Source organism: Pongo pygmaeus, chromosome 11 (assembly GCF_028885625.2).
Source record: "Pongo pygmaeus isolate AG05252 chromosome 11, NHGRI_mPonPyg2-v2.0_pri, whole genome shotgun sequence".
Taxonomy (NCBI): domain Eukaryota; kingdom Metazoa; phylum Chordata; class Mammalia; order Primates; family Hominidae; genus Pongo; species Pongo pygmaeus.
Window position 1 is genome coordinate 72,642,861 of NC_072384.2, and position 18,222 is coordinate 72,661,082.

General features: G+C 42.5%; 1 protein-coding gene across 4 annotated transcripts in view; it reads left to right on the forward strand.

The window, feature by feature from the left end:
- Window positions 1-18,222, forward strand: part of RAPGEF4 (Rap guanine nucleotide exchange factor 4) — a 316,916-nt gene that overhangs the window by 292,102 nt on the left and 6,592 nt on the right. For all 4 annotated transcript variants that reach the window (XM_054477049.2, XM_054477050.2, XM_054477052.2 and 1 more), the window contains 4 exons: window positions 2,052-2,142; window positions 5,796-5,846; window positions 8,003-8,090; window positions 8,506-8,570. In XM_054477049.2, the coding sequence (XP_054333024.1) occupies window positions 2,052-2,142; window positions 5,796-5,846; window positions 8,003-8,090; window positions 8,506-8,570 (295 nt within the window). The remainder of the gene's footprint in view (window positions 1-2,051; window positions 2,143-5,795; window positions 5,847-8,002; window positions 8,091-8,505; window positions 8,571-18,222) is intronic.

The window sequence follows — 18,222 nt, forward strand, 5'->3', positions numbered from 1 at the left end:
ATAGATATCAGTTTGCCAGATGCCTGGAATTATTTGCCAACAACTTGAGGGTTCAACAGAATACCAAATCCCTTGGATTCAAAAGCTGCTATCTGTTAATATGGCAAAGCTGGCTATTTTAAGAAAGGTTTGGTAAAATGGTGCCTATGAATTTCTGGTACAGAGTATAGCCACTTCCCTGGTAGTCTGCACAGCCTTATGGCAAGGGACAAATGCCTTCACGTATTTGGAATGAGCTGATTATGGAAACTATGACAAGATGTGCTTTCCCGTTTGAAGAAACACACCCTCTCTCTTCACCTTAGCCTGGCAGTGCCCAGGGCAACAAGAAAAGAGAGGCAATCTGCACACAAATGTGGGAAGCCAGAAAACCTTTTGGGGCCTGATCCTGTTATTTTACAGAGGCAACATGGGAGAGCCTTTCAGAACACCCAGGACTTTTTTTTTTTAATGTTTTTGCTTTTCTTATCCCTCTCCCTTCTGTTTATGTGAACGAGTAGGTGGACTTGGCCTTCAGTATAAATTAGTTTATGCTATTTAACCATTATTAAGCCCTGTGCTAAGTTTGCTGTCCTATAGAGAAGCTATTTACACAGCCCAGCTGAAGAAGACTGTAGACTTTTTAAATCCGAGATCTACAAGAATGAGGTTGAAACCTCGTGACAGTAGCATCTGTTTTACTTTATATTTTTAGAGAACTTCAACATATTTGTTTTAAGCTCTTTGCCTGCCCAGAACTGTGTGAAGTTGGTGGAAGCAGATGTTCTTATTCCTCTGTTTACATTCGTGGAGGCATAGAGAAATTTCATGACTTACATAGGGTAATAAAGTTAGCTGATAACAAGGCAGTGACTAGAAAGGCAGGTCTACAGCCCTGCATTTGTTCTTTCAAGATCACATAAAGAGACAAAAGCCAACATATAGATGCGATCGATCGTACACCTGCCTTTAGCCCCAGGTGTCTTCTAAATAACCTTCAGCTCCTGAACTCAGACCCATTGTCCCAGCACACCAAAGGGCTCACTTGCTTTCTCACCAGTGGAACCATACACACTAGCTTCTCTGAAATATGTTCTCCATCTCCACACAGACAATTTAAGAATTACTCTTTGCTACCTTTGCAATGGGTAGCAAATGCAACAATTTAGTCTTTTTCAAAAATGTTAATCCAAACAGGATTTCATTATGATATAGTCAATTTCGATAACCATATTGATTCAGGGTGAAGGATTTATGCTTATTGCAAAATGAATTCTTTCCCTTTTCAGGGACCTGGTATGAAGAAGTTTGGGATTCCTCTTTCTAAAAAATGGTTAAACCAAGTACCTGTGTTAAACATCACCATTCTAATAAGAATTTCTGGTTTTTTCCACATGTCTCATTCCCAAACATATATTCATAAAAGCTAATAATTGCATAAGTACAGATTCACAATTATCAGCTTCACTGATGTCAGTAAAACACAGAGAAGGTTATTTTTTGGTCAGTTGTTTAGGTTACTTCTCAGCTTTAAAATTCCTCGAGATTGAGTGCCCAGCCTATAGAAATCACGCTTTGTAAGTTGATATTTTTCAACAAACAAGTATCGTTTGCATGGCAGGTAGACGCCATGGTGGCTGCAGCTGTGAGACTCCCTTAGTGCCCTCTCAAGCTGCCAGACGAGGGTATCCACCTTCAGGCTAAAGGTCTAGAAATCTCCAAGGTCATTTCACTTTTTTTCTTACGCCATGAGATATTTCCCTCTCAGTCCAACAAGGCTTTTAGCAAGTTTGGGATTATAATAACAACCCCTAAGGTAGGTGTCTTTAAGTTCCTTCTCAAATCGCAAACCTCAATGGCTAACGTCTTCAACTTTCTAAAACCACAGTGAGAAATCAAACAGCAGAACGTGGTCACCCAAGTGGAACTTTTACAGTACATTAAATCTGTCATTGCCTGTTCTCATAAATGAGCCCTGACAAATATTAATGACTATCAGAAAATAGAACTCTAATTTTTTTATCTCACTCAGAAGTAACGCTTTACTCAAACGCGCATCTCCTGTGTTTCAGCTGTAAGGAGTATAAAAATCTGAATTCCTTTTTTGCCATCGCCATGGGACTAAGTAACGTTGCTGTGAGCCGCTTGGCACTCACGTGGGAGGTAAGCTTCAGCTGGGATCCAGCTGTGACTTTTGCCTTAGGAATAAAAACACAGGCTCACCAGTGAGCTTTTTAATAGAAATATCACTCACACTAGTATAACAATGGGAAAGGTGGGACACTTGGAGGGAGGTGACCTGTCTCCTTTTTCCAGTTGCCTCAGAGGGAGAATTTTTAAAAGATATTGTCCTTTTGTGTATGGAGAGTGGAGGAGATGAGGGGATGTCTACTTCTTGATATACACAATGTAAATAAAAATAAATCCAGTTCCTAAGTATAACATGAAGGACCCACATTGCTGGGAATGACTTCATAAGTTTGCTCATAGATTCTATTGTTTTCTGAAATGTCTGCTTGTTGCTTTTGCCATAAATCTTATCTTTAATTGAAAGAGGACAGAAGATCCATTTTTATCCAAGTACTCATTTTGCTTCTGGAAGGAAGAGCCAGGAAGCCAACTGTTTGCAGCAGTTGAGTACTAAGTGTCGCCCCACCACCTGGCAGACTTCTCTCCACGGAGAGGAACAACAGTTGGCTAATATTCAGTTTGGGGCAAAAGTGAGGCAGGTGTGTTGTGAGTTTCTGTAGCAAATATAATGAATGGTTTATCGAGAGTTGGGTATTCAAGCTAGAAAACATCTTCATTTATTATTAGCTTTGTACTCAAAATGTGCTTGACCTCTTACACGTGGCATATAGTTGAAGAAATACTAATCTCTGATAGAACATACATACAGAAATAGACTCATGCTAAAAATAAAAAATTGTGTGTAAGTGGGACACAGAAAGAGGGCAAGGAGTATATATTAGAGACCCAGCTTGCAATGGTGCTTAAAGGCAGCTGTTTGCATCTCTAAATGCTTTTCTGAAATTATTTTCTTCTCCATGTCCTTCTTGCAACGATTTTCTTTTTCCGTCCCTCCTAAATGTTTCCATTGTTTGTAGAGCAGGTCCTCACAAGTCCTTCTGTCTTGGGTTTCTCTTAAAATTCCAGGCAGATGCAGCACACAGCAGCTCATCCCCTGAATATAGGAATGAGGGAATTGGTGAGGCCTGCGTGCCATGCAGCTGTATCATCTTCCAGCTAGTAAAAGGACGGAGCTCGTGCTGCCAAGAGATCTAAGCACAAAACCATAATGCAGCTCCGTCGTCTTATAGTCCAAGGCTCTTGGGATTGCTGGAGACCTATGGTCCTCCTGCAAAGAGTCTGCCTTCCCCAGTCGGCTTCCAGCTTCTAATCTCCCTGCCATAGAGTCCAAATTAGTTGGTCGGGGACATTTGAAAGAACCATAAAGCCTCAAAGGGTCCAAGGAGGCCAGGTGTGGGTACCACAGATCAGCCAGACAATAAGAACAGAGCATGTGGGAAACACTCTCTGAACCCCCTTTCCCAGTCTAAATAAAAAAATAGGAGGCTGCTGAAGAGGGTGCAGGCAGCAAAAGGAGATAGCTAACTGGCCAGTCCTTTGGTTTCACTAAGGATGGGAGTTCTGTGAGTCTATGAGCTTCTGTTTTCAGCACTGAATGTTGCTGAAAAGAGGAAATTATCCTTTCATCATTTATAAGCCTTTGTTTTTTAAGGTGAAGTATAATTATATAATTCTGTATGGGAGATTTCATTCCTAAGCAACTTTGATTCTAGTTTATGTACCTGCACTTGCCGAGAAAACCTCCCAAAAGCCTCCCATGCAACTCCATTGAGCACCACAGTGACCACAAGAGCAGCGTGAGAAATGGTGCCTGGCCTCGTGGAACTAGGGGACACGTGTGGAACAGCCAAGGAATAAAATAGAAAAGAAAGCCAGAGCACACAATAAAGGGAAGGGTTCAAAACTGAGGGGGAAGATCAAGCTGAGATGAAGCAAATGAGAATTACCTGGAGCACACACACTCTCTCAGCCTCGGCACTGGTGACATCTGGAGCAGAACAGTTCTTGGTCGTGGAGATGTCTTCTGTGTTGCAGGACAATTAGGAGCATCCCTGGCCTCTCCCCACCTGATGCTGGAAGCACCTCTTACCACGCCCCACCCCAGCTGTGACAACAAAAAAATGTCTGCACACATTACCAAATGTCTCCTGGATTGGCAGGATGGCCCTATTGAAAACACTGCTCTAGAAGCATGGGGGGGTGGATAAATAATAGTATTAAGAATGAAAGAAACATTTTTTATTACCCTGTGCCCTACTGTCTTTGACCTAAAAGAAAGCTAAGAGAACAGATGACAGAGGTCTTGCCAAAAACATAATCCACTCTTAATTTTTTAAATGGACTAAATTCAGTAAGTCAATATTTTTGCATAACTTGGTGATCTGCATACTCTGTGTGGGGTGAGATCCTGGCATCCCTTGATGCCCATCCCAGCTTTCAGCCCTTTGAATAGTCTTCTCTAAGTGAGGGCATCAAGTCTTCCTGAACCCTAACTTGAAATGCCAGAAAAATGAGTTTGGAGGATATACAGTGACTAGTTTTTAGAAACAAAATCAGGGTTTACAGATGTTTAAATGGGAATATGACAAACTGATTGAGACAGGAAAGAGAAAGAGCCAAGAAGAGCCATTCTGTGGATCGCAGAGGCCCAATTGGTGAATCACCTGTTGAAGGTAGGCTTCACTGTTCAAAGCCTCCTCCCAGATGACCCAGGAGTCTCTGAGGCCCAGGGGTTGGTTGATGAGTCCCTAGTCCTGGGATGGGAAACATATCACACAGCTCTATCTTGGCTTGGCCCTGTCAGGAGAGAGAAGTGAAAGGTTCAGCTTTACTGAAGACTCAGGAACTAAGCAAAGTAGGAACCAATAAATTGAAAGATGATTCAGTATTGATCTATTGGTGTAGATATGTGGGTGCAGTAAGTGGTGTTGAATCATTTGCCAAAATAAAAACATGAGAAATCAGTAAATTGATGGAACTATCCAATTTTGTATTATAGGAAGGCACGTGGGAGAAATAAATGCTCATGTAGAAAAGCATGGCGCATGTGAGAGACGAGACAGCAGGAAAAGAGGCAGGGGATGCAAATTACAGGCTCTAATGAGAAGCAGCTGTGTGACTCTGGGCCAGTCATTGAAACTGTGAGACTTAATTTTTTCCATCTGTAAAACACAGGCTCAATCTATTCAAATGAATATTTAGGGAGTACTATGTACCCAGTACTTTTTTAGGCACTGAGAAAAATATCAGTAAACAAAACAAATAAAAATTCTTATTCTCATGTAGTTTACCTTATAAGGGAGGAGGAGGGTTGAAAGGGGTAGTTTCATAAGCTCTTTTATTGCTAATATTCTGTAATCTAAATTCCTGATTGTGGGAATCAGAGAGTTTTAAAAAGTGGTGGGGGAGGTATATTCAGACTCTTCTAGTCTAGGGAATGCAGTCCTCTTTATAAATCATCTAGTTGAGAAAACATTATAAAAGCAGTAACACCAAAGCATTCATAGTTACTTTTGGTTCAATTAGGTTAAAGACTTTTAAAAGGCAAGTTCTCTATATTCTGGAAGATTATTCTCAAATGACAGGACAGATTACAGTCTGGCCTGTCTCAGAGATGTTTGATTAAAAGCCAATAGAAATATATTTCCCCTAGAAATGGTAACCCATAATACATATCTAGATATTGAATCTGACATATGCGTGTGGCATTTTCATTTCATTAACAGAAACTGCCAAGCAAGTTCAAGAAGTTCTATGCGGAGTTTGAAAGTTTAATGGTAAGTGACAGTGGCTTCTTTATTCTGTTCACTGTCTACATTAATCCAATTTCTGATTAGCTGAATTGAAGTTCTCATTTCGGAAATTTTATCTGTCCTTGTATGACTTTAAGAAGTTTATGATCCCTTTTAGTGCTGCTAAAACAAGCATGTCTGACTAATGAATGGCACCCTCAGGAACTAACTTAAAGAGGACTTATGTCCCACATAAGGTCAATTTGTATAACTAAGAAAAGCAGTGTAATAGGGCCCTCTCCATCCAGCTCAGGTTGGCTATGGGTTGGAAGCTGCATTTTCCTTGGCTTGCCAAAATTATTTTTCCCCGTTGGCTGGAGGTGTTAGACAGAAAAGGAGTGAGTTGGGCTCGCCGGGAGTGATGGCAGGTTTCAGAGGGCAAATCGGGACAGGGATCGGCTGTGCAGGGCAGAGAGTGAGTGAGCCAGACACCCAGGAAGAAGGTGGGGCTTCAGGAAAAGGGGAATCTTGCAGTAGAGGTTTCATTTTTGCTTTCATAGGCAATATCTCCCCTTGGCCCCCGTACGCAAATCTCTTTTTCAAACAAGAAAGGGAAAAGAAAACTCCAAATTTGTTATGCCATAAGTGAAGTTATTTTAAAACACAAATCAGGCCAGGCGCAGTGGTTCATACCTGTAATCCCAGCACTTTGGGAGGCCAGGAAAGGTGTATTACTTGAGGTCAGGAATTCGAGACCAGCCCGGCCAACATGACGAAACATCGTCTCTACAAAAAATACAAAAATTAGCCAGATGTGGTGGCCTGCACCTGTGGTCCCAGCTACTCAGGAAGCGGAGATGGGAAGATCGCTTGAGCCAGGAGGTGGAGGCTACAGTCAGTAGTGACTGGGCCACTGCACTCTAGCCTGGGTGACAGAGTGAGACCCCATCTCAACACACACACACACACACACACAAATACAAATCAATTTGTTTAACTAAGTCTACCTTTCTTTTGTAGCTATATTTGATTCAGAAATACAGTTGAGCCTTGAATAACTCGGGGGTTGGGGCACTGACACCTCCTCCACCCCCAGGCAGTAGAAATATTGAGTATAACTTTTAATTATTATTATTATTTTGAGTCTGGGTCTCACTCTGTCACCAAGGCTGGAGTGCAGTGGTGCGATCATGACTCATTGCAGCCTTGACCTCTTGGGCTCAAGCAATCCCCCGACCTCAGCGTTCCAAATAGCCTCCCAAATAATTTTTTATTTTTTAAAAAACAGGGGTCTCGGCCAGGCACAGTGGCTCACGCCTATAATCTCAGCACTTTGGGAGGCCGAGGCAGGCAGATCACGAGGTCAGGAGATCGAGACCATCCTGGCTAACATGGTGAAACCCCGTCTCTACTAAAAAAATACAAAAAAATTAGCCAGGCCTGGTGGCGAGCACCCGTAGTCCTAGCTAGTCAGGAGGCTGAGGCAGGAGAATGGCATGAACTTGGGAGGCGGAGCTTGCAGTGAGCCAAGATCACACCACTGCACTCCAGCCTGGGTGACAGAGTGAGACTCTGTCTCCAAAAAAAAAAAAAAAAAAAAAACATAGGGGTCTCACTTGGGTTCTCACTATTTTACCCAAGCTGGTCATGAACTCCTAGGCTCAAGCAATACTCCTGCCTTGGCCTCCAAAAGTGCTGGGATTATAGGCATGAGCCATCATGCCCAGCCCAAGCATAACTTTGGACTTTCCCCAAATTTAACCACTAATAGCCTACTGTTGACTAGAGGCCTTACTGATAACATAAAGTCAATTAACACATACTTTGTATGTTATATGTATTATTATGTACTATATTCTTACAATAATGTAAGTTAGAGAAAAAATGATAAGACAATTATAAGGAAGAGAAAATGTACTGACTGTTCATTAAAGGGAAGTGGATCATCATAAAGGTCTTCATCCTTGTCCTCTTCCTGTTGAGTAGGCTCAGGAGGAAGAGAAGGGGTTGTTGGTCTTACAGTGTCAGGGACAGCAGAGGCAGAAGAAAAGCCATGTATAAGTGACCCACACAGTTCAAACCTGTGTTGTTCAAAGGTCAACTGTACCTGATTGTGGGGTGAAAGGCAGGTGTATTAGGAGGTAACAAAGGGTGGTGTATCTGTCACCAGTCATCACCATCATCTCTTTTTCTCTCCTAAGGACCCTTCAAGGAACCACAGGGCCTACAGGCTGACGGTAGCTAAGCTGGAACCTCCTGTCATCCCCTTCATGCCTTTGCTCATTAAAGGTAATCCTAATAAGATGCACAGGCCAAGCAGGTGATGAGTATTTGGGGAGGGAAATGAACAATACCTTGATAAGATTGATTACTTAGGGAAGAATGATCGATCCCAGCCTTCTGCCTTCTTTGTCATGTCCTCTCAGTCCTGACTTTTCAGAAAGGGTCAGAAAGATGACTGGAGGAGCAAGGATCCATGATTTGGAAAACTTGTTAGTGAAACAGAAGATTAGTTTAAAAATTTTACTAATCTCAGGTGAAGTGATTTAAAAAGTTAAACACCTAGCGTTAAAGGAACTATTAACAGCTTTTTTCAACTGTAGTGTTACGCAAATCTGCCAGCATAATCTAATGGTGCTATTGTGCTTTCTTAGTATGACATATTTCCATTAGTGATTAGAATGTGGCTTTTATTTCTTTACAGATATGACATTTACTCATGAGGGGAACAAGACGTTCATTGACAATCTAGTAAACTTTGAAAAAATGGTATGTGCAGTATTATAACTTAACCACAATGTGTTTTTAAAATAAAATTTGCATTTTTTCTAATAAAGGAAATAATTTCCATATATGCTGCCCTGTTAAAAAAGGTAGTTACACATAAAGGAGTTTTGAAATATTTGGTTCAAATTGGCTACCTATTCTATTCTGTCAGTTCTCTTTTGTGAAATTGAATAGTATTTGTGTTGTGGTTCACAGCAGCAGCTGGCTTTTATGCTGTGTGTTTCTTCCTTGGCAGCCTGTTGCTGAAATGCACAAATGTTCATGAGTGACTTCCATGTTGTTGTTTTGCTATAAGGTTTGTGGAGCTAGACTGCCCCAGGATGCCTTTGAAAGGTTTATCTGTCAAGCCTGACTTCAGTGCCTGTAGGTAAAAGGCAATTCTACGCCTTTGTTGTAGAGGACTAATCTAAATGTGTATTGCTTATCCCAATAAAGTTCGCTCAAGTTCAGAGAAGGAACATGAAAATCTTTATAATAAAAAAAAGTTTTTAATCTTGTTTTTAACATTTTTATATATTTATTTATTGTTGGAGACAGGGTCTCTCATTGTCACCTTGGCTAAAGTGCAGTGTTGTGATCATAACTCACTATAGCCTCAAACTCCTGGGCTCAAGCGCTCTTCCTGCCTCAGCCTCCCTAAGTGCTGGGATTACAGGCATCAGCCACTGCGCCTGGCCTAGAAAATTTTTTTCACAACAGATGTGGAACTGGCACATATTCAGTATTTTCTAGCCACCCTCCTCCTAGTCCTTACTCCTAGCAGGGGGGAAAGCAGGGTTATCTGGCTTAAGTTACTTTGCAGTTGATTTTCTTATCTTCTGTGAAGCAATAAAGCAGAGCATGCCAAAACCTTTCTTTAGCTGCATAGTGCATGCTGATGGAATGATCATTGTCTTCTGAATCCTTTGGCTGCAACCTGGTGGATGGAGTGTTGGAGTGCTTTATCTGTCTGTGGGTGAGCATTTGCCCGGTCATGAATTGCAGTGTGAATGTGGCGCTGTGGGAAAAGCTGAGGACCTGGAGTCTGGGAGACATGAGGTTCAGTACACAGTTTCATCACTTTATACTTGTCCCTTAACTTCTCTGTGAGTCGGTTTCCCCAACAGAAAATGGGAATCCTGTCCAGCCCATCTATCTCTAGATTATGTAAGCCATAAAGTGCTATAGACTTCTTATCAGAAAACTGTTATTCTAGTTGTTTCTTGAAATCAAGCTGGTACGTGTGACTCCAGGAGAATCTGAAACACCCTGCAGTCATCCTGTAAGGATCTGCAGCATTCAGCCCGGGGAATGCACTTATTGCAAAGCCCAGTCTGGTCAACTGCAGCTACTGCTGGGCACTATGTCTTAAGCTTCTTAGGAAGTAACATGAGTACACCCTCCTCAAAGACTCTTTGTGCTAGATGGCAAATATGTCCTCAGCAGTCTTCCTTCCCACCCCTCACACCAAAGGCAGGGTATGAACATCTTATTCGTGTGTCAATTTAATAATTGTTTGATCAAAGTAGACAACATTCTTTGCTAACTTATTAGTATGGATAATTAAACAATTCCTCTGACTTCCCAGAAAGAAAACCTGTTTTCCAGAAATGGAAGATTTGGCAAATGAGTAAAGAAACTTCTGGATTACTTATGCAGAAATGCAAACTGAGGATTGGCTAAGCCACCCATTTAACTATAAAATATACATGTGCACAGAGATGTAGAAGTCAGAGTTTCCTAAAGAGTTTACTGAGCTTTAGAAGTTTTGATGGCTATCATTCTCAGCAAACTAACAGAGGAACAGAAAACCAAACACCACATGTTCTCACTAATAAGTGGGAGTTGAACAATGAGAACACATGGACACAGGGAGGGGAACATCACACACCAGGGCCTGTCGGAGGTTGGGGAGCAAGGGGAGGGAGAGCATTAGGACAAATACCTAGTGCATGCAGGGCTTAAAACTTAGATGGGTTGATAGGTGCAGCAAACCAGAATGGCACATGTATACCTACGTAACAAACCTGCACATTCTGCATATGTATCCTGGAACATAAAATAAAATAAAATAAAATAAATTTTTTTAAATAAGTTTTGATGGCCAAAGTTAACTAAACTGAACAAATAAGAATAGCAAGGTATGCAAAGTCAGCCATCTGTTGGGGTAGATAAAAGTTGTTTCATCTGGGTTTTGAGATCTTGGTGTCCCATCCATAACCTGCAAGGAAAAGTCAAGGTCACATTCAGTGGATACTAGGAGAGCACCATTCCTCTCCCCATTTCTGCACTTCATACCCAGAGCAGTGGATTCCTCCATGCCTAGCACTAAGGAAAGAGATCCTTCTCATCTTGCTCTCACAGAGTCCACTTTTGCTGAAAAGCAATGAATAGCTAAGATAGCAAGCAGTTCAGCTTCATTAATGGAAACCTAAATTAATGATGGCATAAGCAAGATCAGCTTATTTCTTTCTCACTTAAAAGTTCAAGCAGGCCGGGCGTGATGGCTCACACCTGTAATCCCAGCACTTTGGGAGGCCGAGGCGGGTGGATCACGAGGTCAGGAGATCAAGACCATCCTGGCGAACACATTGAAACCCCGTCTCTACTAAAAATACAAAAAAATAAAAATTAGCTGGGCGTGGTGGCGGGCGCCTGTAGTCCCAGCTACTCGGGAAGCTGAGGCAGGAGAATGGCATGAACCCAGGGGGCGGAGCTTACAGTGAGCCGAGATCACACCATTGCACTCCAGCCTGGGAGACAGCGAGACTCTGTCTCAAAAAAAAAAAAAAAAGTTCAAGCGGGTATGGTAGCCCTGCTACAGGATGCGATCGAGGACCCAGGCTTCTCACTTGCCAGTTTTACATCCACTTGGTTCAAGATGGCAACCTCCACCTCCACATTCCAACCACAGGGAAAGGGAAAGGAGAAGGTAAAGGCATGCTTCATCCCTTTTAAAGATAGGAAAGAAGTTACACTCACCACTTGCCTCATAGTTTATTGCTCAGAAACCTAGTCCCATGAAAGGAAGGCTAAAACATGAAGCCCTTATTTGAAGTATTCATGTGTCCCACTGAAAGTTGAGGAGTTTTATTCATATGAAAGAGAAGGGAAGAAAGGATATCAAAAAAGTACTGTTAGTTCTCTGTTCCAGCCACATGATACATTTTATCTCATTTGAGAAATTCTACCATAAGAAAGTTTGATTTTAGAATTGGCCTTCCAACTGGGTGTGGTGGCTCATGTCTGTAATCCCAGCACTCTGGGAGGCTGAGGCGGGCGGATCGCCTGAGGTCAGGAGTTCAAGACCAGCCTGGCCAACATGGTGAAACTCCATCTCGCTAAAAATACAAAAATTAGCCAGGTTGATGGTGGGCACCTGTAATCCCAGCTACTTGGGAAGCTGAGGTAGGAGAATCGCTTGAACCTGGGAGGCAGAGATTGCAGTGAGCCGAGATCACACCACTGCACTCCAGCCTTGATGACAAGAGCCAGGCTCCATCTCAAAAAAAAAAAAAAAAAAAAGAATTGTCCTCCCACAAGTTAGATGTTCCCGGAAAATGAAATGAAATTTCAAAATGATTTGATTATGTTTTCTAAGCAAGGTGCATGTTGCCAGGTTTCCAAAATTTTCTCCCCATAAACTAACCCACCCCTACCCCCATATCACCACCACTACCATCAGTGGCTGCTGTTATTACTGTGGGTCTTGGGAAAGGCTACATTTTCCTTTTCAGGTTGATGTCAATGCCACTTCCCAGTCATCCATCATCAAGGCCCAGGTGCTGAGCAGAGCTGGCAGCCTCTGTGGGGCTGGTGGGCTGGGTCCCCAGAAGGAGCCCCTGCCAGGGGCAGAGGTCACCAGAGTAGCCAGGAATACAGATACCTTTTCTTGGTGGCAGCATTGTACAGTCACAGCAAACCACCATGCCAACTCTAAGTGTTTTTATTTTGTACATCTTCATTCAAAACATTTCTCTGAAATGGAACCAATCTCCTACATCTTCACCCTTGAGGTATGAAATAAGGATTAGAGAATTTGTTGCTTATTGGTTTTCAGGATTTATGGGTATGAACAAAAGAGAATTCACACCCTGATCCTTATGCCAAAAAAAAGCAGACATTCTTTTATTTGGGGGGAACATAAAGGAATATTCAAAATAATGTTTGAATAAAGTCATTCCTAGCTTTCTATGGGATACATGAATATTTATAACATTTAGGAGGTAGACTAGCAATAGATTAGAGGATAATATGCTGGCCGCCTGCCACCATCCCAGGCTGCATAAAGCATGCTGATAAGAGATTGGTTCTATTTCAGACATACCCATATTTAGGTATATTTATTTAGAAATATGATTTTTAAGGTAGTCATTTTATTTGGAATGAGAAGCATAGGGCAAACTTTTATACTTCTGTAAACATTACAGAAGCTAATTCATTAAGGAAGAGAAATGTTTTGAATCCTTTTATTTTTGTATCACTAAGCATGTCATTACATAATTAGCAACAATATGTTTTCTATCACCAATAATATTATTATAAGATTCATGGAGAGAGCACTTCACTTGTTACCTCAATCTATGGAAAAAAAGAATCTCTAAGTAAAAATCTACGTGTTCAAGTCCACCCTATTCCCAGACCTCTCCAACACAAAAGAAATCTATGGGAGTACTTTGAGAGTTTACATCTTTGTATAGATTTCACAGGCCAGGCTAAATGCAGATTTCCAAAGGGTGTGCTTCAAAACAACATAACGTGTGCAGTGTCCAGGCAAAAGAATTTACTAAGAAATAGAAACATCTAGAAAGTAACCCTGGGCCTTTAGGAGATTACCTACAGCTGGGAAGAGAAAACATAAACACATGAAATATTAAAAATCCACATAAGATATAAAAACTAGGTCACAATAATAATAAAAGATGTCAGAAAGAAAAATGCAGGAAAGAAAACTTCATGCAGTTTTATCAATGGAAAATAAAACCACATTATATGCAGTGACATAATATCAGAAGATCTAGACTAGCCCTAAGAACCTGTCCAGCCTCATCTGACACTTTGTCTTTTCTGTATCCAGTCCAAGTTGGTGAGACTGACCTGCCTTCTTCTCCTTTTGGCCTCAGGGTTTTTTGCGCTAGCTGTTACTTTTGCCTGAAATTGTCTTCCCGCAGTCGTCTGCTGTCTGGCTTCTCGTCAGTCAGGCCTCAGCTCACAGGTCCCCTCCTCCAAATAGTCTTCCCTGCCCATGCTTGAGGGAAGGGAAGAAGATCACACATCTTCCCTTATCTCCCCTCCTCCGTGTGGTGCTAACTGTATCTGACCTCCTTGTAACACCGTTCCGCCACACCCAGCACTCTCCAACACAACCTTGCGTTGATAGGGGTTTCACAGCCTGAGATTATCTTCCTGGCTCTTCAATGTCTTCCCTACCAGAATGTAAGTGCCCTGGCCCAGGTATCTGTTTTGTCCACGGATATTTCTCCAGCGCCATAAAAATATCTGACGCATTATTTCCCCAGCACCCATAAAAATATCTGGCACATCGTAAGTATGCAAGAAGTACTTGTTGAATAAAATGTTAATGTTTCAGTGTTGGGCTTAGTGCACGAAAGCATTTTTCAAATATTTTATGTAATAAATCCAAAAGCGTTTTCTATTTTATTAGAAAATTGGATTAATCAGCCGGGCGCAGTGGCTCATGCCTGTAATCCCAGCACTTTGGGAGACTGAGGAGGGTGGATCATGAGGTCAGGAGTTCAAGACCAGCCTGGTAAAACCCCATCTCTACTAAAAATACAAAAATTAGCCAGGTGTGGTGGCGGGCGCCTATAATCCCAGCTATTCAGGAGGCTGAGGCGGAGAATTTCTTGAACCCAGGTGGCAGAGGTTGCAGTGAGCCGAGATTGTGCCACTGCACTCCAACCTGGGCAATAGAGTAAGACTCCATCTCAAAAAAAAGAAAAAAGAAAAAAGGGAAAGAAAATTGGATTAACCAAAATGTCCCAAAGCATTTTGCATAACTGAGACATTATAAAAGATGACTTTCCCTTAGCCTCTGTTCTTAACCGGACATTATTCTGTCCCCCCTCCTCCCTGTGGTGCTGCGTCTGTCCTCCAGTGTCCCTCCCTGAGTACATAGAGGTATACATGCTCTACGCGTGCCTGGAAAGGCACCTGAACTGTCTTCTCCCATGGTCATCATATGTACCACATACTGTAAGCATCATGCGTGTGTTACACATGTGTATCTGCATGTCACACACCTCTTGGATACTAAAGATCTGTAGGGAGACAGGACTCAGGGCTCCTCCTCAATGATGCACACAGTGAAGGCTAGTTCAGCTTCAGTTCCCTTTTATCTCTGGTCCTCACTGTGCCCTGCCATTGGGTTGCTATCACAGGCACAATCTTTGTTAGGTGAGACACTGTGTATTTCTGGATCTTGTGAAAAAAAAATTCTTGTCCCAAATATGTGGAGGTCTGAGTGAAATAATCAAATGGTGTAAATATGTTTTTGCACATGCTAAGCAAGGAATAATTAACAAAGGTCCTATATTTGATAGGCATAGGTCTGGAGACAGAATCAAATTGGTAGAGGCAGAAATGTAAGAAAAAGCAATCTGGCAAACATTAAGAGCAAGGATTGTAAAGATCTTAAGGGGCAACAGAAGGAAAGATGAAAACTGTTGAGGGCAGGCATTTAGAAGAGGCCTGACGGTGAGGAGCCTCTTCTTGAGGGATCTGAGCAGAGGCAGAATAATAGGCTAAGAGGAAGGCTACTGTGGCCACTGTCTGGGAGCGGGAGGTCCTAGAGTGGCACCAGTGAGGTGGTGTGGCCTGGAAGGCCTGCTGGTCAGAACTTGAAGAATAAAGTCTTCTCCTCTTCTGCAATGGGAGAGCAAAGGGGGAACTTGGACTAGGGCACAAGAGTCAGTGCAAGCTGGCCGGGAAGGTAGAGACAGCCAGGAAGTCCTGGTAGGCTATGTCATGTCTTTATAGGAGTGAAAGTGGAACTTGGCTGGCCTGCTCCTGAGGGGAGGATGCCACAGAAGGGTGACGCCTGCTGAAAGCCAGGCCACAAAGGCCCAGTCTGAGAACAAGATACCTCTGACACCTCAGCAGACTCAAGGGAAATTCCCTGCATCAGAGCTTGAGGGAAATTTGTGTTTGGGATGCTGGCCTCAGAGCCTCTGGCTTATGCCAGGCCGAGGTGCAGACAGTGGTCACCCCTTCCTCTGGATGCTGTCTTTGTACTGGTCACTCTGATGCAGGCTGACCCCTAAATTGGGGCTCAGCTGGGGAGAGTTCTTGGCTTTCCTAAGGAAGGAATTTAAGAGCGAGCTGACAATGAAAGATAGCAAATTCATGAGAGGAACAGCATACAGGAAAACAGCTGCTCCGCAGCCTGAGCAGCGCTGTCTCGTAGGCAGGGTAGCACAGAGTAGCACTCACAGAGTGCTGGCCAGCTCTATTTATACCTACTCTAGTTACATGCTAACTAAGGAGTGGGTTTTTCACAAACTTTCTGGAAAAGGGGCCAGGAGTTCCTGGAACCATCTAAGGTAGCTTCCTGGTCATTGCAGTGGCATTTGTAAACTGTCATGGCGCCGGGGGGCGGGGGAGGGGGGGGGCTTGTCTTATGCAAATGCATTATAATTCCTAGTCCTAGCTGGTATGGGCTGGTTTCTTTGCTACATCAGAAGGGTGGTAACCAAGGCTGGGAAAACAAATCCTGCTGATCTTCTACCTCCACTCTGCAACACAGGCCCCAGGAAGGACATCTACTTCTGTGCCCCTCTGTTTTCAGCTCTAAAGAAAAATAGACACGTGACACAGTCACAGGGTTCTTCACTCACCACATCATTTTTGCTTTCTGCACTTCCCTCCTCAAGTGCATGTCCTGAGGGGAATTCATCAGCTTTCAGTTGGGCCCAGCTCTAAGCCCTGTATGTAGGCCACGAACTGTAGGAACATATTCATTTCTGCACATAAGCTCCAAAGACCTGTACTTACGATTAGTCCCAAGAAACATCAGTTTAAGTGTGGCGACAGGGGGGTTCAATTTGTTCCCCTACACCGATCCGGAGCGCCTTCTAAAGGAGGCACTCTGATGTGGGGCATGTTTGCCCCACATTTACTCCTGAATTACCAATTGCTGTCTTAATGAGCTATTTGCTCATGGGAATGTGTCATAAACCTCAGTCTGGCTACTAGGGAAAAAAAGATGAGAATCTGTGCTTTGGAGTAATCAGATATTCCCCCCCGGCCTGGCATTATAGAAAGTTGCCTGGCCGGCTCCAGGCAGGCCAACCTGCTCTAGCAGGACCGTGAAGCATAGGGTGTGATTTTTGGTTTCAACCCTACTGCAGCAGTTGGATAATGAAGCCTATATCTCTTTAACCTTCATTTCTGCCAGGCTAGACTGCGAGCACCAATTAATAAACAGCTGTCTGCCGTCAAAAATAACATAGGCTGAAGTTTGTGGAAAGATAGACTCTAACTAGATGGTTTTAGTTTTTAAAATCCTCCGCTCTGGTCCAAGAAATCAACTGTACATGCACAGAGCAGAAAGCTGCATCCACACAGCAGCTCAGCGAAGGAGGCTGAGAGGTTTAATTCATGAATACTTCAACAGATGTCAGTGGCATGACTTCTTTTTAACTGTAGGCCCAGTATAGCATCATCTAGATCAAGGAAAGAAGAAAGATCATAATTTCTCTGCACTTTACAATTGTTTAGTCTAGGGCAGCGTACTAGAGACGGTTCGGAAGAGAACCAAAACTGTCTTATGAAGAATTGTTAAAGAAATTGAGAATATTTAGGCTGAACAAGAAAAGATCTGGGGGTGTGAAGATATCCATAACAGTTATAGTCAAGTATTTGAAGACTTGTCCTGTTAAAAAGAAATTAAACGTGTTTGCTGTTGGGTCATTGCCATGGCATTTGTAAACTGTCATGGTGCCGGTGGGAGTCTTATGCAAATGCATTGTGAGCTCCAAGGATAAATGAGCAAAAAGTAAAGGGAGAACGACTTTAACTCAAAATGATAAGTTTCAATAATCAGAGATGTCTAACAATGAAAGAGGCTATTTTTGGAGGTAATGAGTTACTCATTGCTGGATACATTCAAACAGTTGGAGAGCCACTGTTTATAGGCAGGCTGTAGAAATAGTATTGTGCACTCTGGAGATGGTTCAAGGAGGTGACTCCTGAAGTCTCTTTCAGCAACTCAGGAGAGTGCCTTGTAGCTGGGTGTAGTTGTCAGTAACTGCTTAATATTACGTGTGTTAATGGGTGCAAAAGGAGGTGAAGTTAAAATATTAAGTTAACCCTTCTTTGGCTTTGTGAAAGCATTTCTAACTGTGCATTGACCAGCAATGCTAGTTGGATTCACACATCATAACTGTGGGTTCACACCATTAAACGTTATTGTCCGGACCTCACAAAGGAAAAGAATGGACCTCGTTGTAAAGCCAGATTTGGATTTCGAAGTTAAACTGAAGTTATCTTTGAGAACAATTAAAAAGGATACGTCAAAATTAAAACCATTGTTAAAATTAATCAAAGATTTAGAAAGGTAGAATGAACTTCAGGGCTGGAAATTACTGATTTAAACAATTGTTCTCACATTTTAAACTACATAATGAGCTAAAAA